This window comes from Aythya marila (genome assembly GCF_965140915.1).
Source record: "Aythya marila genome assembly, chromosome: 3".
In the NCBI taxonomy this organism is placed as follows: Eukaryota; Metazoa; Chordata; class Aves; order Anseriformes; family Anatidae; genus Aythya; species Aythya marila.
In genome coordinates, this window is record NC_139044.1 from 41,964,197 (window position 1) to 41,980,701 (window position 16,505).

At 38.1% G+C, this 16,505-nt stretch overlaps 1 protein-coding gene across 2 annotated transcripts in view; it reads left to right on the top strand.

The window, feature by feature from the left end:
* SIPA1L2 (signal induced proliferation associated 1 like 2) overlaps nt 1-6,744 on the top strand; it is a 141,483-nt gene extending 134,739 nt beyond the window's left edge. For both annotated transcript variants that reach the window (XM_082757623.1, XM_082757624.1), the window contains 3 exons: nt 525-648; nt 3,323-3,404; nt 4,269-6,744. In XM_082757623.1, the coding sequence (XP_082613749.1) occupies nt 525-648; nt 3,323-3,404; nt 4,269-4,415 (353 nt within the window). In that variant the 3' untranslated portion in view covers nt 4,416-6,744. The remainder of the gene's footprint in view (nt 1-524; nt 649-3,322; nt 3,405-4,268) is intronic.
* The last annotated feature ends 9,761 nt before the right edge of the window (nt 6,745-16,505 follow it).

The following is a 16,505-nucleotide window of genomic DNA, read 5'->3' on the forward strand; positions in this document are numbered from 1 at the left end:
ATATATATATAACAAAAACTTAAATTGATTAAAAACTAATATGAATTAGTTGCTTTTTAAGTATGCAGATGGCCAATAGGTTCTGCAAATGCTTGAGACTACAGTAAACAGTACAAAATGGTACAAAATGAACAGTGCAGATTTCTGAGGAATCTGAGGGCTTTAAGTCCATGGAAAATGCAAACCTTTTCAATGATTTATTGTCATTGGTTGTGGCCCTGAGTTCTCAAGCTGTTTTCTGTGGATTTCATCAAGACCAATTTACTATTCGTATCAGCCTTAACTGGTCCAAACAAATATGAGACAAAAAAATTGCTTTGAGGTTGCCTTTGGATGCAGATGTGGGGAAGCCAACTACTTGGAATATACTTTACATCTGCTGATTATCTTCGAAGCTGTGATGTAGAAACCTACATCCCGTTGTCGAACTGAACCAGGATACTGGCTGTAATACAGCCTTTTATTTTATACATATGTCTTGCTTTAAACATATCCTTATGTTACTTTTTTATCTTTTTTTACAGATCAGAGAGTAGCATCTTTTTGTACCTTGGATGATATGCAGCAAGCTCAGGGCTTGGAAGGACCACAAGAATTACCTTTGGATGAGAGTCCCACAGATGGAAAAGATTTCCTCGAGGCTACTGGGTATGTCAAAATTAAAGCATGTTTCTTGACACAACAATAACAACAACAAAACAACACTGATTTTCTCCTAATGTTGCATGTTATGTGGTGGTCAGAGTTCTTTCTCCCTCTTCGTTCTTGTGGCAGGAAAAATATATGTAGGACAGAGGTTCCCATTACTGTTGGAATATAACACACACTCCCCAGAACAACAAACAAAGCGATGCATGTCCTTTTCCCTAACTTAAATGCTGTCAAAGGGAGGGCATATAGAAGGAAGTGTAAAGACAAAACTGGATGAAATGGATAATTTGGGCAGCCAAAAAGTGAAGAAAAGAGAGGAGAGAGTCAACATGTTAACATAAAGAAAGAAATCAGAAGAGTATAGAAAGCAGAGTTCCACTGCTCTGAAAATGTGCAGGTTTTAAAATTAAATGTACTACTTCATTTAAAAAAAAAAAAAAACTTCCCATTTTTCTGTCCTCTGTATAAGGAGAATGGGTAGGAGAGAATCTTGTTCATATCAGTGTTCTGGAATGCTGAAATTATTCTAATGTTACATTTGATATTGATATGTTAGGGATGAATACTACCTTTTCAGAATGTAGTGATACAGTTTATCACATGATCTTCAGCTATAAGAAGTTTAGAATTTGGTTGAAACTGTTCAGAAATTAGCACGTTGTACTTACAAGACCTGAGGAAGAAAATAAGACATTGGATGGAACTGTCTTGGTCCATTTACTGGTTTATGGAAGTTAATAAAACTTTACTCCTATTCAGCTAACAGATACTACCTGTAGGGAATTGACAAGCTTTTTAACATCAAAAATCCACTCAGTGACACTGTCCTGCATAATAGGTGCCATAAATAACTAAAATCCTACCAATTTTGCGGTCCTTATTTAGATAATGAAGCTACTGGACAAAGAGTCCAGTTCGTCTTTGAGTCTCAGTCTACCAAAGCAATCTGTGTGTAATGAATACTACTTTGCTTGTATGAGCAGCAACTTTGTCTTTCCAAAAGTATTTTTGCTATTTATTTGACCATAACAGGAAACTTTCTCTAGAAACTATGTAAATGGCTCCAACTACTTTATTTCAAAAAGCATGATGTCAAATTGTATGCATGTTTCATTGTTATTTGATAGCAGACTGATCATGCTTTGACATTACTTTTGAAAAGTATTGTTTCTTGGAACCAACCTCAGACCAGTTCCATCTAGGAAATTTGTAGTATAGCCAGATAGAGCGCTCTCATGAGAATAGTGCAGAGTGTAGGTTGATGCACCTGAAAGCCAAATTTTTCACTGTATTTCTCCTTTACAATAATAGTTTCTTTTTCTTCATCTGGATAGAACTGATGACAGGAGCTCAGCTCTGTAGTATATAACATCCTTATCTGCAGCAAACATCTCAGACCTTGGAATTTACCTTTTGCAGTTGTTCATGCTCAGGGAAAAAATGCTACTTGCAAATCCATAGTTTTTCATCTACACAGAGAGAAATGAATTAAGAGAACCCGTAAAGGAGGACTGTGGGAAACTTCCCAACTTCTTCATACCCAGTGATCTGGGAGAGGATTAGATTATCATCTTTTTTTTTTTTTTTTTTATCCCTGTCTTCTCTGCTGTGGGGAGTATACTTATTTTAAAAACAGGGGGATTGAGAAGCAGAGTCTGTCAATTAGCACACCTTAAAAGAAAAACATCTTTGATTAGTTTTGCTCTTCAACTGCAGGAGTGGAAGAACAGGAAATGGAGGGAAAAGAAAGCTTTTAGTCTTCTTGCTTGTTAGGCTATCATGTTATAATTTGAAGCAATTTCACACAAATTAACTTACATGGTTAAATGCATTTATTTCAACGACTTCTAAGTCCACATTTTTCACCAGCCAAGTGATGAATAGGGTTTAAAAGACTTTTAAAAAAGATGTTCCACTTCAAGCATGGGAAAATCTGTCTGATTTTTGCACTTGCATGAAACAGCTGATTCAGCTCTGTATATAAAGCTACTCTCTCTTCAGCTTCTCTCTTTTAGACAAACTAATTCACGTTACGGCTAATTTCATCTATAACGTATGAGAAACTGTCTCCCACAGTGCTTGTTGTCATACAGGAAACAGAAGCTATTCTCAATATTTTCCTTCACTCATGCATTTGATTAACCTGTGGCAATATTTCATATGTTTTGACCTTTAAGCAAAATATTTGTCTCTGTAAAGCTGTAGGTTTATCTTTTACTGGAAATGACACAACTGCAGACCAGACAAAAGAATTCTAACAGCTCTTTTGGTTTACAATAATTGCTGCTGCAGCTTGCTTCAGATTAGTACAGTCCTTATCTGAAAGCAGCTTGTTAACAAATGTGCTCAGCACACCATTTAGCAGCAAGTTTAACTTGCACTGTGAAGGTATGTGCAAATAATACCTAAAACATTCCTTCTTAATTATTTTAATTTCTTCTAGGTTTGCACGTGAGGTTGTGTCATATTTCAGATATTAAAGAAATAGGTTTATGTTCTGGTAATAGTTTTCCACTGTTGCTATTTTTATCTTTAATTCCCAAACTATTCCTAAACTACTTTGTTTTCTCTGTTATGCCTAAAAGTCTTATTCTGCAAAAGATGGGGGAGAAAATGGAGGAGAAAATTGTTTTTAAGTAACTTGGAGTGAAGGTTCTGGTTTACTTTATAGGGAGCATGCTCCAACTACTCTGACTGGAAAAGTTAACCAGCTGGAAGTGATCCTCCGGCAACTACAAACCGACCTGAGAAAGGTAAGAGATCATTAATGGTATTATTACTTTGTAGTTTTAATAGCTAGATTTTTATGCAGAGTTCATTAAAGGTTTGAAAAAAGTACATCAGTTAAAATAGGTATCATAATGAATGGTAGTTCCTTGTGGTTGATCAGAACACTGAAGTGCAGAAAGTCCTGTGGGAGTGGTTACATAAACAAGTTGCTATAAGGCTGACTTGTTTACAGGTCATTGACTACTCCAGAAGAAATTGTCCTACCTGTAGTCACAACCCAAAATAAATAAGGTACTTTATCTCCATTTTATGTTACCTTGGATTTGAGAAAGGATAGGGATATGCATGCAGGTTCTGTTTCTGAGCAGTTAACGCTCTAGATTTGTCATCCTTGTTGCCTTGTGGTGTCTTGATCATGTAACAGTGAGTTGATTTGTCTCATTTGCTGTCTAATTCCTGAACTGGAAACAGTACCAGGACTGGTAGAAATGAGACTTGCTTTTATTCAGAAAATAGTCATTATAGGGAAGATTTTGAAAGTAGATAATTTTCTTTCTTCCTGGACTCTCACATATTATCTGTAATACTTGAAGTCTTCTCATCCTTTTAGTCCTTGAATTTTTTTGTTAAATCGAATGAATTCCTAGATTGTTTGTATTGAAGTAGCATCTAGTTTTCTTTTTAGATTGCATTAGTTTCAAAACAATATACCCCAGAATGAATGAGGTACTTGGAGCATATTTTGGGAATCAGCTTAGAGTTAGTTGTCAGAACGGATTAGGGAGCTCAATATATAACTTGTATGACTTGAAGAGAAATAATATCAACAAAAATAACTGCTCTATCATGACTACTCACCTTTTGCAATTTGTATCTTTATTAACCAGGAAAAACAGGACAAAGCAGTTCTCCAAGCAGAGGTACAGCATCTGAGACAAGATAACATGAGACTTCAAGAGGAGTCTCAAACAGCAGCTGCTCAACTGAGGAAATTTACAGAATGGTTTTTCAATACGATAGACAAAAAATCCTAATGGCTGGACCCCCTTCGAAAATACTTACTTGTAACAGCTGTAACGTAACAGCTGTATTTTTTTGATTAGCGGGATAATAATTTCACTGTGTTCACAATCCATTTTAGGTGTTTCTGCTACATTCTCTATCCAGCTTTATTCATTTGAAAAAGGGAGAACTGTGGTAATCTGTCTTTAAATTCATATGAAGAAAGCAGAGAATAGCAGATATTTGTTTGTGTGAAGATGAATGTAAAAAAAAAAAATTCTTAGTGTCATTTTAGACATTTTTAGAAGATGCGCTGGCTAGGGCTTGCCTGAAGAGGAATATTTGGGGTTTTAGTTCCTTCATTTCAGGTGCGCTGGTGAAGATGTTAAAGCAATTTACATTAGCTTGGGCTTCAGTATTGTAAGATAAAAAGAATAACCAGACATATACTTTAATGTTTAAAAGGTGCTCTATTTTTTTGTATGTACAGTAGTTTTATTTCCACGGTCCACATTGTCATAGCAATAAGAATGGAGGTATAGTGAATAGTCAAAAAGCTGTGTTTATAAAATGTTAGCACTGATGTGTTTAACACTAGTTTGGATGCAGATACATTAGAGATTATTTATTTGCAGGAACAAATGGTGCCTGAATATAAACAGTGTTCTGATTTTCTAAAGATTCACATGCCTTGTAAATGGCTCACTGGGGTTAGCCCACTCCCAACTTCAGTTACTTTTGTATAGTTGATGTTCAGCTAAACAGTTATATTGCTTAACTATTGAAATCATGTATGGTGTGAGCCAGCCAATCAATTGTACAATGCCAAATTTGTTTATCTTTGTACAGAAGCTTTGATCAAGTGTCTTGTATTTAACACCTTTATTTAAGCTTATTTAACCTTAAATTGTTGATTTTATAAAGTTTGTTTTATCTGCACTATGTTGAGGTCAGTTGGTTGCAAGCTGTAATATTTTTAGCTTGCCAAGACTGTACTGAGGAATTCTAGAAAATTCTAACAATTGGATGCTGCTAGTACACAATTGATTTGTTTGTATGCTTTAACATTTTTAACTGTTTAATTTGAAATGAACATACATCCTGCTTTTTTAATAAATGTTAAAAATCTAAACCTGAAAAATTATTTTATCTTGTATCATCTACAACCATTGTCATTAGCTCAGGTTTCCATTCAGCTCACCGTCTAGGTTCTCAATCTGGAGACAGTCCAAACCCCCCAAGCAATCAGTCTGTCATTACCAATGAGGAATTGTCACCATTATCAAAGGGGATTTTTTTGATGTGGCCTATACTATAACTGAGGAGATAGCTTCACAGGTCAAGGAGTAAAAAGCTATTTTGACTGTTCACAGGCATTGATTTAGTGACCTATGAGAAAAACTGCTTTAATGCAAAATATGTTCTAAAGAAATATTTTTCAAAAGGTGTCTAGTTTTCATGTATTATTTTACATTAATCACAACAGCAGATAGGTTGCCATCCTCTTTTGTCTGCAATTGAAGATTTGATTGCAGTGTTAGCATGTGAGATGTGAAAGCAGGCTGATGATAGCTTGCACTGCTTTATTCCTCTTTAGCTACAGTTGTGTGTAGTATTGAGCTATACGTACTAAGTCTACTCGAAAAAAGAAATACAAGTTTACAAAATGAAATGAAGCTAACAAGAACTTTTGAAGTTATCCTGCAATAAGAAAAAAAAAAAAGGTTTCAAATCATGGTTGTATTCCAGTTTCCTTTCAGCAGCTAAATGCATTCAGGCAAGCCTACAGAAAATTGTAGAATCGTTACAGTATATATTCAACTGATGCAAATAAAATTCTATATCCATTGTTTGCATATATTGGCTAAGAAACGGTTCGTAAGTTGAACAAATGTCTATTCCTGCTATAATGATTGTTCTGAATAACTGCTCTTAGGAAAGGTTACATGGGCAGCAAATCAAGGCTTTGGTATGGTTATATTCAAATGAAAAAGCCTTTGTATTTTCATCAAGAACTGACTCTTATCTACTCAACTATATCCATTAAGCTATATTAACTTAGAGTAATTAAACATGGCAGTCATGTGTTACACTAGATTCTGATTTAAACACTTTACAAGAGTCATTAGCAAACCCATCTGGCTGGACACCTTGCCAAAACAGCAGTGCTGAACAACTTCCACAATTTGTCTGTGAACACATTTCTGTGAGGACTGGCCTCTGAGAAGCTGTGCTAACTGAAATGACCTTCAGAATAAGCTTTTTTCTGAAGGAATGCTATTAGGTTTGTGTAAGAGTTGTTAATCCAATATTCATTTCAGCATTTGTCTCTATCAGTTATTGAAAATAAGTGTTATTAAAATTACCTGTGCAGAAAGGATTGTCAGTAATTCTTTTTCTTCTTTTCTCACCAATTGAGAACTAATGCCTTAGCTGACCACTGCCTCACAGGAGTAGTTTCATCAGGGGCACATGATTCTTCCTCCAGTGGCTATCACTGTGGAACAAGGTTTTTTGCCTGGCTGTTACTGTTTTAATGATGTTTGGATGCAATATTTATTAGATACCATAATACAGGTTCAGGTTTGGCATAAGTAAAGTGCATTTAACTGGACATTTCAGTTATCTGATGTTTTAAGAATAATACTTGGAGATATTAATAAAAACAACTGTTATAGACATGTGAAAGCAAAGGCTAAGTCTATGTTAGCAACTAGCGTGGAGCACGAGAAAAATTTAGTGTCAATGACCCAGACTTTGGGGGATGGGATGAGATCTGCCAGGCTCTTTCTTGTACAGTCCCATGACTGGGCAGCCTTTGGTGGCTGCAATCATACAGTAGGTGGGCTCTGGTTTAGTTTTATCTGGAAGGATGCCAGGCCCTGTGCAATAAATAAAATCCATATGAACCAAAGCACAGTAAGTGGGGAGGATTTGGAAATTTACTTCAAAGACGCTTTTGTGAGCTGAACTTAAAACAGTAATACGGAAGTGTTTCAGATATCAACAAAGTCTTACTAGCACAGCAGGCAATGCTGTGAAATACCAAGATGCAGAAACCAAACCAGTCAGCTCAGTTATTTACTTCTGTAAAAGTAACAAACACAAACCATGGCAAGATCACCAAATGTTTTACTTCTGCCTTAAAAGTGGCACCCCAATTTGTATGTAGAGCCTTATTGAAGGGATCCTTATTGAGACATTTCTCATGCTGTGGACTGCATTTTATTATGTATGTGTTTTTTTCTGAGACCATTATTACAAAAATCAGCAGTAATTTCTGCTATTTTTTCTGTCCCTGAGAGTTTAGTTATTCTGTGCTTACTGTTAGTAGGCACGTGATAGCTTTATACAGAACCTTTATACATCTTGTGCATTATTTCATATAAATTCTGAACTTGGGTCATCTTTTTTTTGTGCCCCAAATCCAGTTGTTTTGGAAAGAAATGTTTAAATTACTTGTAATGTAAACATGCTGGTATATTGTAGGGCAATTTCTTAGAATAACAATTGTCAGTCTGTAAAAATGTTGCTATATGCATTATGATGTTCTTGCAGCAGTATTTCATGAGCTCCCTCAAATATTTTGAAATTAGACTTTGGTTCTGGTATCTAAGAAATTCAGTGGAACCCTGGAATTGTGTGATTTGAAAACATCTGAACCATTAATTATTGCCAAACAAGTTATTTGTTACCCCAGCTTCTCTCTTCCACAGCAAAGACTAGAAGGAAAAGAATGTTTTTTCAAGTCAAAAGCCTTTTTTTTTTCTTTTTTCTTTTTTTTTTTTCCCAGACAAAAGCTTGCTTCTGTGTATTTGGGAGCAGATTATGCAAACTGAGAGGGAAATGTGTACTTTAGGAATCCAAGAAATGAATTTGCCTGGAAAAATAAATCTTAATCTCAGCTCTTTTCTCTATGCAGGCAAGTTGTGTTTTTCATTCAATTCCCTACACGGCCTTTTTTTCTCTCTCCTAGCACGTTCACTTGCTTTTCTCTCAAGCAGAATCCAATGGAACATAAGCCAGAAGGCGCACACAGTGAACTGCATCCCTGATCTGAACCTTGGGGACAGGTTTATGTGGGTTTAGACAAAGCCACAGAGAAGGAAGGCCTAAACAGTTTTCAGTCTTCGCTCCTATGAAATTTGTAACAGTGGCTATAGAAACAGAAAGTGGTAGAGGTACAATCCAGCCTTGCAAAATGAAAATCTTTGCTCTCTTGCAGTCTCTTTAGACACTTAGTGTCTTACCACATTGCTCGCTGTATGAATCATTTTCGAGTCATGAGTTAAGCCACCAGTCAAAAATGTATGTTTCTAAAATAGCCATATCTAGCAGATTTCTAACATCTTCACCAGGGAATCAATTAAAAAAAAAAAGATGGGGGGGGGGGGGGGGGGAGGGAGCAGACACATTTGCTTAAGTTTTCTTTTGGTTTTCCTGTCAGATAGGCAGAGAACATTGCTGGCTGTTGCACTAAATCATGGGGAACTAGCTGGACCAGAGAGTGGAACAAGTGGGCTTAATTGCTCATACACTTTCACTTTAGAAATCACTTGAAGATATCAAACATTTCAGTGTTGGAATCTTCTTTATCTTGTTGACTTCTCTAGGGAAGTAATTTTATGCCCTTTGTTCCATTTTTCAGGCATCTGAGCCTTTTTTCATCCATTAAGCATTGATATTGAAAGGCTTCTTTGCTATATGGTATCATAGAATTAATCTAGTAAAAGTCACATCGACCTTGTCCTAATTGGAACAAACTGAGGCTGATAGGTGAGTAATGTGAATGTGTTAGTTTTGCAGAAAGGTTATAAATCTGTTTCATGTTTTTTTTTTTTTTTTTTTTTTTTTTCTCTATTCCCGTTATAAAGTAGCAAATCATTAAATCTCAAAAGCTGAAAGCCAGCAGATGGGTATTTTCTGACCAATGTCATAAAGCCCCAAAAATTATTGCATATTCTGTTATATCAGTTCATGTGTCCTTGTGTCTGCAGAGCAGCTGGAAGCATTTGCAATAAATCTGAGGAGAGTTGATAGAGAGTAAGGAGGCAGATATGTATCATGCCAGAAAGTGGGATGTGCAAATACACTAATAGTAATCCTGGGCAATATTTGAGTTGTGGTGTTATTGATGACAGGTGAATTTATGTCCAAAGACTAGAATTTTAATAAAACTGAAAATATTCATGTATCTTGCTTATTTTTTTGTAAAGCCACTCTTTGGAACACAAAAAAACAATTGTCAAACTACCTCAGGAAAGAGTTAGCCCTGACTAGAAATGTGGGAGAAGGTCTGTAGTAGTCAGGCTTAATATCTAACATGGGGTATTTGGTTAGTCTGAAATTTACAGTGTTAGGAGCTCAGTCCTTTCCATATTCATTTCTATTTGAAACTCGTGAAAATTTGTGACTATTTAGAGTGACCAAAGCCATTGCTAATAGGATAAATATATGACACTAGGGTTGTCCAGAAATAAATACTAGTCTACCCATCTGAAGTTTTCATTACTCCTAACGCTATTTCAGCTCAGGCATAGCTTTGGTAGGTAGTGTATTTTTAAGATTTTTTTTTGTTGTGGAAAGCCAAGAGATCTGCATTCTCCTCATCAAGGCTGTGTTTCTCTCTCTAAAGACATTCTTTCAAGATGATGGATGTTCCTTTCACAAACCCAAGACACGGTGTTTCTTTTAAACAATAAATGTTTCTTTTGTGTGTGAGAACAGTGCTTCAGGAAGTGTATTTTTGCAATAGTGCTAAAAGCATGCAACTTCAAGCTGCTGGGCTCAAGTTTGTTCCCTAATAGATTTCAAATGAATCTGTATTTGAAATTTATGACTGGTGACTATCTTTTGTCACATAGCTCCCAGATTTTTGGTCATCCCTTTCTCTGCTAAGAGTTTCTCAGTAGGGGGTTCAGAGCAAATATGCACGCAACAAAAAGCTACTTCAGACTTGCACTATCTTCATTTTGTAGGAAATAGTTTTTAAAGATACAAATATCCTTTCTTTTTTCTCCCCTCTGTGCCTTCTCCTGTCATAAAGCTCAAAAAGGAACTTATGTATGGCTCAGGGTGGCTCGTCACCTAAACAATTCGTAGCCTATTTGCTGAAATGTTTGTTTATGAGTATGGGACGATAAATATAATTACTAACTAATATAAAAACTGTTCAACGTGCTTTCAGTCAGCATACAGACCAGAAGCAACTTTGTTTCCAGCGGGGGAGATGCCATTTCATCAATTTCAGTCCATGTTGGCTTGGACAATAAGGAGTTGAGTCATCTACCACTCAAAAGAGAACGCAAACAATGGGCTCATTCCTATGTATGTTAATGTCATATAGCCACCAGCAGACACATATCATTTAGCCAGAAATGCTCTAAATGGCAGCATTAAATTGGATTGTGTTCTGTGGGCGTGTGCGTATAGGGTGGCAGATTTCTTTGAAAATATCAGCAAATATGATTCAATTCCTCTGGTGTAAATCAGGTTTAATATCATTAAAATTGCTGAAGAAAGTAAAAGTGGGAAAAACAATCAGTCTCTGTCTGAAATGGTGAATTACATCCAGACCATGTTTAAAAATGAGGTCAAGTGATCAGACCAAAACAGGATCTGAAAATAAAATTGAAGCCTGTCTTTATTAACCATGACCTCAGTTGTCCAGTTTTTTGGCTCATTGATTTCTAATGTTAATGTGGTTTAAACATCTTACTAAGCTCTGGAGAATGTTCTTTCAACAGAACCATATCTATTAAATGAGTCATTTGCTCTTTAAAACTAGATAGCTTCACAGCACAGCATGCAGTAAGCCTCCTAACGTCTCGCCAATTGTCCGGCAAGACTGTTGATATTTATGCTGAGAAACTTTAAAGGGATGCTGACAGGAGAATTTCATCATCTATAAATAGCCTTATTAAGTTTCATGCGTAAAATCCTCTTGGATACTTCAAGAGTGGATTCTTGCTAAGACTGTGTATAGGTACCTACCTGTTCCATCCTAGTTTGTTACTGCAGAGCAACCTGGAGTTGTTCAGCTGCTGATTTTTTTGTTATAAAGCAAGCATGAAATAGAAGAAATCAAAGATAAAGTGAAATGAATCTTCAGACTAGCACAGATGAGCATTCTTTTTACACATTTTTATAACAGCATACAGATGCTTTAATAATCTTCACGGAAAGAAAAATAAAAAAATAACTAGGCTTGCATATTTAACAGGCCAGTGTATAATTCCTGAATGCACCATGTGTTCTCTGTCAAGCCATGCAGACAGCAAACCACATTACAGTGAATGGCTAACAATATGGTGATAATGACTCGTCCACATTTCAAAAGAAATGTTATGAATTTCCTCCAAAAAAAATCACAATTTTTCACCTCAAGGAAAATCCTCAGAAATACCCAAGCTGCATTTTAATTTAAATGACATGGAAATGCTCACTTATTTGTATAGGGTATGAAGCCCTTAGTCAGTGTTAGAATGAGACTGAGATTGCTGATACGTGCTGACAGAAAACTGAGATGCTGAGTGTAGAGGCAGATATACCTGCACCTTTTCCTTGAAGGGAATATGCCTGAAATATCAAAAGGGCTTCCAGTCAAATGTTTGATTTGATTAGAATAAAGATGAGAGCAAGGTAATTGCTGACAGAACTACTCTGATCTTCTGAAGGAGACAGATTTTTTATTTTTTCTTTTTATTTTTCTGCTGTTCAGAAATAAATCTTTATTCTCTGTCCACAAAGGCTTGGTTTTTTCCTCTTGCTTGTACTGTGGAGCTTTGAGCAGCTTCCTGGACTGCATAGTCCTGTCTGACACCTGAGGAAACCGTGATTTTCCCTAGCACCCTATGAGTTATTTGTGAGTCTTTGTTACAGGCAAGTCTCCCATTCCTTTTGGGAGCCCCCAGCCAGCCTGCAGGCTCCCTGCTCTTTATTCCCCCACTTCACGGTTTTCACCTGCCCCGCGTGCTGCAGCAAGCTGCTTGCTTGCATGCCAGAGTAAAGCCTCCTTCCTTTCTGCTGTCCAGCTGTAGCCTTTTAAACTGTACCTAACACATAATGCACGTACAGTAAGCAGCGAGCAAACAAATAAAACTGATAGCATCCTTTCCAATTATCTACAAATCTTCTGAAAGATTTGCTTGTGGTCATATAATGATAACTCTGGAAAATCTGGTGTTGCCAGTACTTAAGTGCAAACTGTGGGCTGCAGCTGGAAATGCAGGAAATAAAGTGGGTTTGAAAAAATGTAAACAGCTTCGTCTCATTAAAGTCTCCTACAGGGAGGAGCAGCACAAGAAACTTTGGCTAATTTGAAAGCCCTGACACAGTTTGAAACTTGACTGTAGAAATTTTTCTAATGGCAAACAAATAGGTTCAGGATTCCTAGGTTATTTTGGAAGTATAGAGTTTTAAGAGTTCTGTTCAATGTGCATAATGTTGCTTTTCTGGAATTTAAAAGCAGTCAGCAGTGCAACTAAAGATCTATCCCTTTGAAAGTATATTTAACCCCCAGTATATTGTATAAGAAATTGTAATGTCTAAAAAAGCCTTCCTCTATGAGCCTTGTATTGCTGGGGCTTTATATTCCAGCTCTGAGCAGGAAATATGGACAACTCCCAGTTTTTAGCAAAGCTGGGTTTTGTTCACTTAATGTTATCTGATGACTTTAAACTTGCTAAGGCAACATAGCCAGAAAAAGTAAACACTCTCCTTCATCTCTAAGTGAATGTTCTTCATTTGGCCTGCTCAGATTTGCAAGGCCCAGAGTCCCTTATTCATACATGCGTAGACTTTTTTGTTTCTCTGTGAGCAACCACATTTCCTTTTGAAGCTGTTTCAGTGACCGAGTTACTATGAATTAATAGGACTTATGATTTGTCACAGAAATGTTGGCTGGAAGGAATGTCTGGAGGTCATCCTGCCCAGCCTCCTGCACTACCTCCACCGCTGTACGAGGTTAGCTATGGTTTTGTCTAGCCAAGTCTTACGGATCTCCAAGGATGGAGATTGCACAGCCTCCCTGGGTAGCCTGCCTTATCCCACAGTAAAATGTGTTGTTTGTTTTTTTTTGTGTCTGTTTGTTTTGTTTTGTTTTCACTAATGTCTGACCCGAGCCACAATCTTTGGTCCTTGTCCCTCATCACCTCATCTGGCACTGCCAAGACCTGGTCTGTTTCATATGTGCAAATACCCTATAAGAAGTTGTAGACTACTATTAATCATCCCTCAGCCTCCTCTTTATCAGATTAAACAAGCTTGGTTCTCTCAGCTGCCCCTCTTTGGCCACGTGCTGAAGGCCTCCAATTGTCTCAGCAGTGCTGGGCTGTTGTCTCCCCATTTTATTCAAATCCATCCTGTATTGGAAGGTCAAAACCAAACGCAGTACTCCAGGTGAAGCCTTGCTGGTACACTCAATTACCCCATATATCTATCCATATATCAGGGGCATGCAGGGCATGTAATTTGCCTCCTTGTCCCAACAACCCAAACTCTCTTTGGAGAAGCAGTAATTACTCTTTTCTGTTACATCTGGCTACAGTTTGAGGACAGGAGATGCTTTGCTGTTTATGTCATGAGCGGAGGTGGTGACAAGAATAAAGACGTGCACAGATGCACACATGCTCACAACAGACACAGAAGTGTTGGTGTTGGATGGAAGCTGAAGTAAAAAACGCATACATGCACCTTCTGTGAGATCCACGTAAGCTGAAAATCCCCTGAGTTGATAGTGAAAGGACAGTAACCTTCTCTTTAGCTTAAGACAGTTTTCAGATGCACTGTTGCTAGTTGCTGCCAATCCAAGTGGGGTTCTGGGCAGCAGCCCTCTCTGTTGTCTTTCTGCTACAGTCTCAAGGAAGATCTGTCCCGTGGAGCCTCCCCCCACCTGACCTTACCAGGTATATTCCCTTTATAGTGGGAGAAGAACAGCAAGAGCTTGCAGAGAGTGCTTCATCTGAAGGATATCATGGAGCTCCCCTGGACTGAGCCACCTGCTGATGAACCCTCTCTCAGTGTTCCACCCGAAGGCAGCGCTGGAGCTCAGGTGTGCTTCTGCAGTGCGGTCTGTTTTCGCATGCTTTCAGCTGTTCCTTCTTTTCTTTCCTTTAATGTTTTAAAGAATGTTTATGAACATCTTGAACAAAATGAGAAACACCCCCACTTGTTGTAGCAAGCGAGCAGGATCGGTGCTCAGGTTGTTTGAAGTCAGTGGTGCTTTGTGCTCTGTGCAAGGCAGGATCCCTCAGAGCGAAGTTTTCATTTTGAGTAAATGGGAACAGGAGGCATGAGATGCACTCACCAAACTTACCTTGGCTGAGACCAGTTTGAAGCATTGTTGGATGCCTCAGTAAATGACATACGATTGTCTGGAAACAGGCTTTTATAACCAGGATTTCTCTCCTTTTTGGACAGGTTGTTATGAGGAGCAGAGGTCAACCAGCTTCAAGCTGGTGTTAAAGCAGAATCAAGCAGAGGCACATAGAGTTTTTAATAAACAAAGAGTCTTTGAGTCTCTTCTACCACTATGTTATTCTAGTTTACTTCTAGAGTAACCCAATTCAATTAACGTTATTATACTTCACATTAGCCTCAAACTAGAGCTGCTCATTGTTGAATCAAGCCCTGTGTTTAGATCAAGATATAGAGAACTGTGTTTTTAAAAGTGCTGAAGTCTTTGTTTGTTTTGGAAGGTGTTAAAACATGTTAAAGAAAATTAGTTCTAGGCTGAATATTTGTATGACAAGTTCTGCCTACAGCAAATTTCTCTGACTGAGCTACAATCTCTAAAAATAAGATTGAAAATGGGAATGTTTATGCAAGCCTTAACACTTGTGGTACCAGTGCATGTTGCCATAATAGTAAGTGGAATAACAGAATGTCGTCAGATTGCATTGAATTTCTGACCTCTGTTTCATCTTGTGAGATAAATTGATCCTTCAACATTAAGGCCATGAAGGTTCATCTGAATAGAAATGTTTTCCAGATATTTGTAATGAAGCTCAATATGCTGAACAATTCAAGTAACCAATAAATACAGTCATTATTCTGATCAGTTTGAAGTGCCATCAGCAGCAAAGCAGAAGAATCATCAAACAAGCAAACAAAATAAATAAATACATAACAGAGATCTTTCTATGGCTTTATCTAACACTCTACAGCTGAAAGTTTCTGCAGAGCAGAAGCATACAAAACTTGGGTGCAGGAAATTAACTCCTGCAGTTCCAGAGGATGTTTTTTCTAACACAGTGGAACATTTTTGGGTTTTTCCTCTGCAAAGGGGGCAGTTAGTGGTCAGATGTAGTAGCTGTAGAAATGGCATTAAGGAGGGTTACTCTTTCTGCTGCTGCAAGGGGAGCTGCTGCTTGGGGCCTCTCCTGTGGCACCTCTGGCTGTGTGGGAGGCAGGGGGAATGGGGAGGACTGAGATACATCAGTACGTTTATGTCTCTGTGGCACCAACATACTGAATCACCTCTGGATCTTCATATTCTTTTGATCATGCTACTGGAGTTGTTTGGATCGTTCTTCAAGGTAATGGAAATTATGCTGGGGAGCAGAGCCAGGATCTTCAGAGCCAGAGTAGCTGGAAGAGCAACAGCTTTGCCTGCCTCTCCCTTGCTGCAGCAAGGGATGTGTCCCAGGTTTGGACCCTGAGAGGCTGGAGTGCCTTGGCCATGGATCTTCAGAGAGGCTGAAGGTGCCTGTGACTGAGCCACCCTGTCCTGTGTACACCTGTGGAAGGGTTTGGCTGGGAATGTGGTTATTTTAATGTAGGGCTGTCCTTGGAGCAGGCCCCGCTGTTGCACTTGCTGGGTTTGTTCACCTTTCATCAGAGCCTGGGGAGAGCTACGTACATTTCCTAATCAGAAACAGGCACTGATGCTCAGGAGAGAGCATCTTGCCTTTGATGTGAACAGGTGCTGTAGCAGGAAAACTTGCCCAGCTCTGTGGAGCCTGGAGTTTTGTAACTCCATCCAGAAACCAGAGGACAGAGCATCTTTGGTTTTGGCAGAGCCCATAACTCCGGGTGAAGGTACTGGTGCCAGACACTGGTTTGAGGGGTGCAAATGACCCATAATCCAGTGCTGATTATGGGAATACTGCGTGAGACATCCC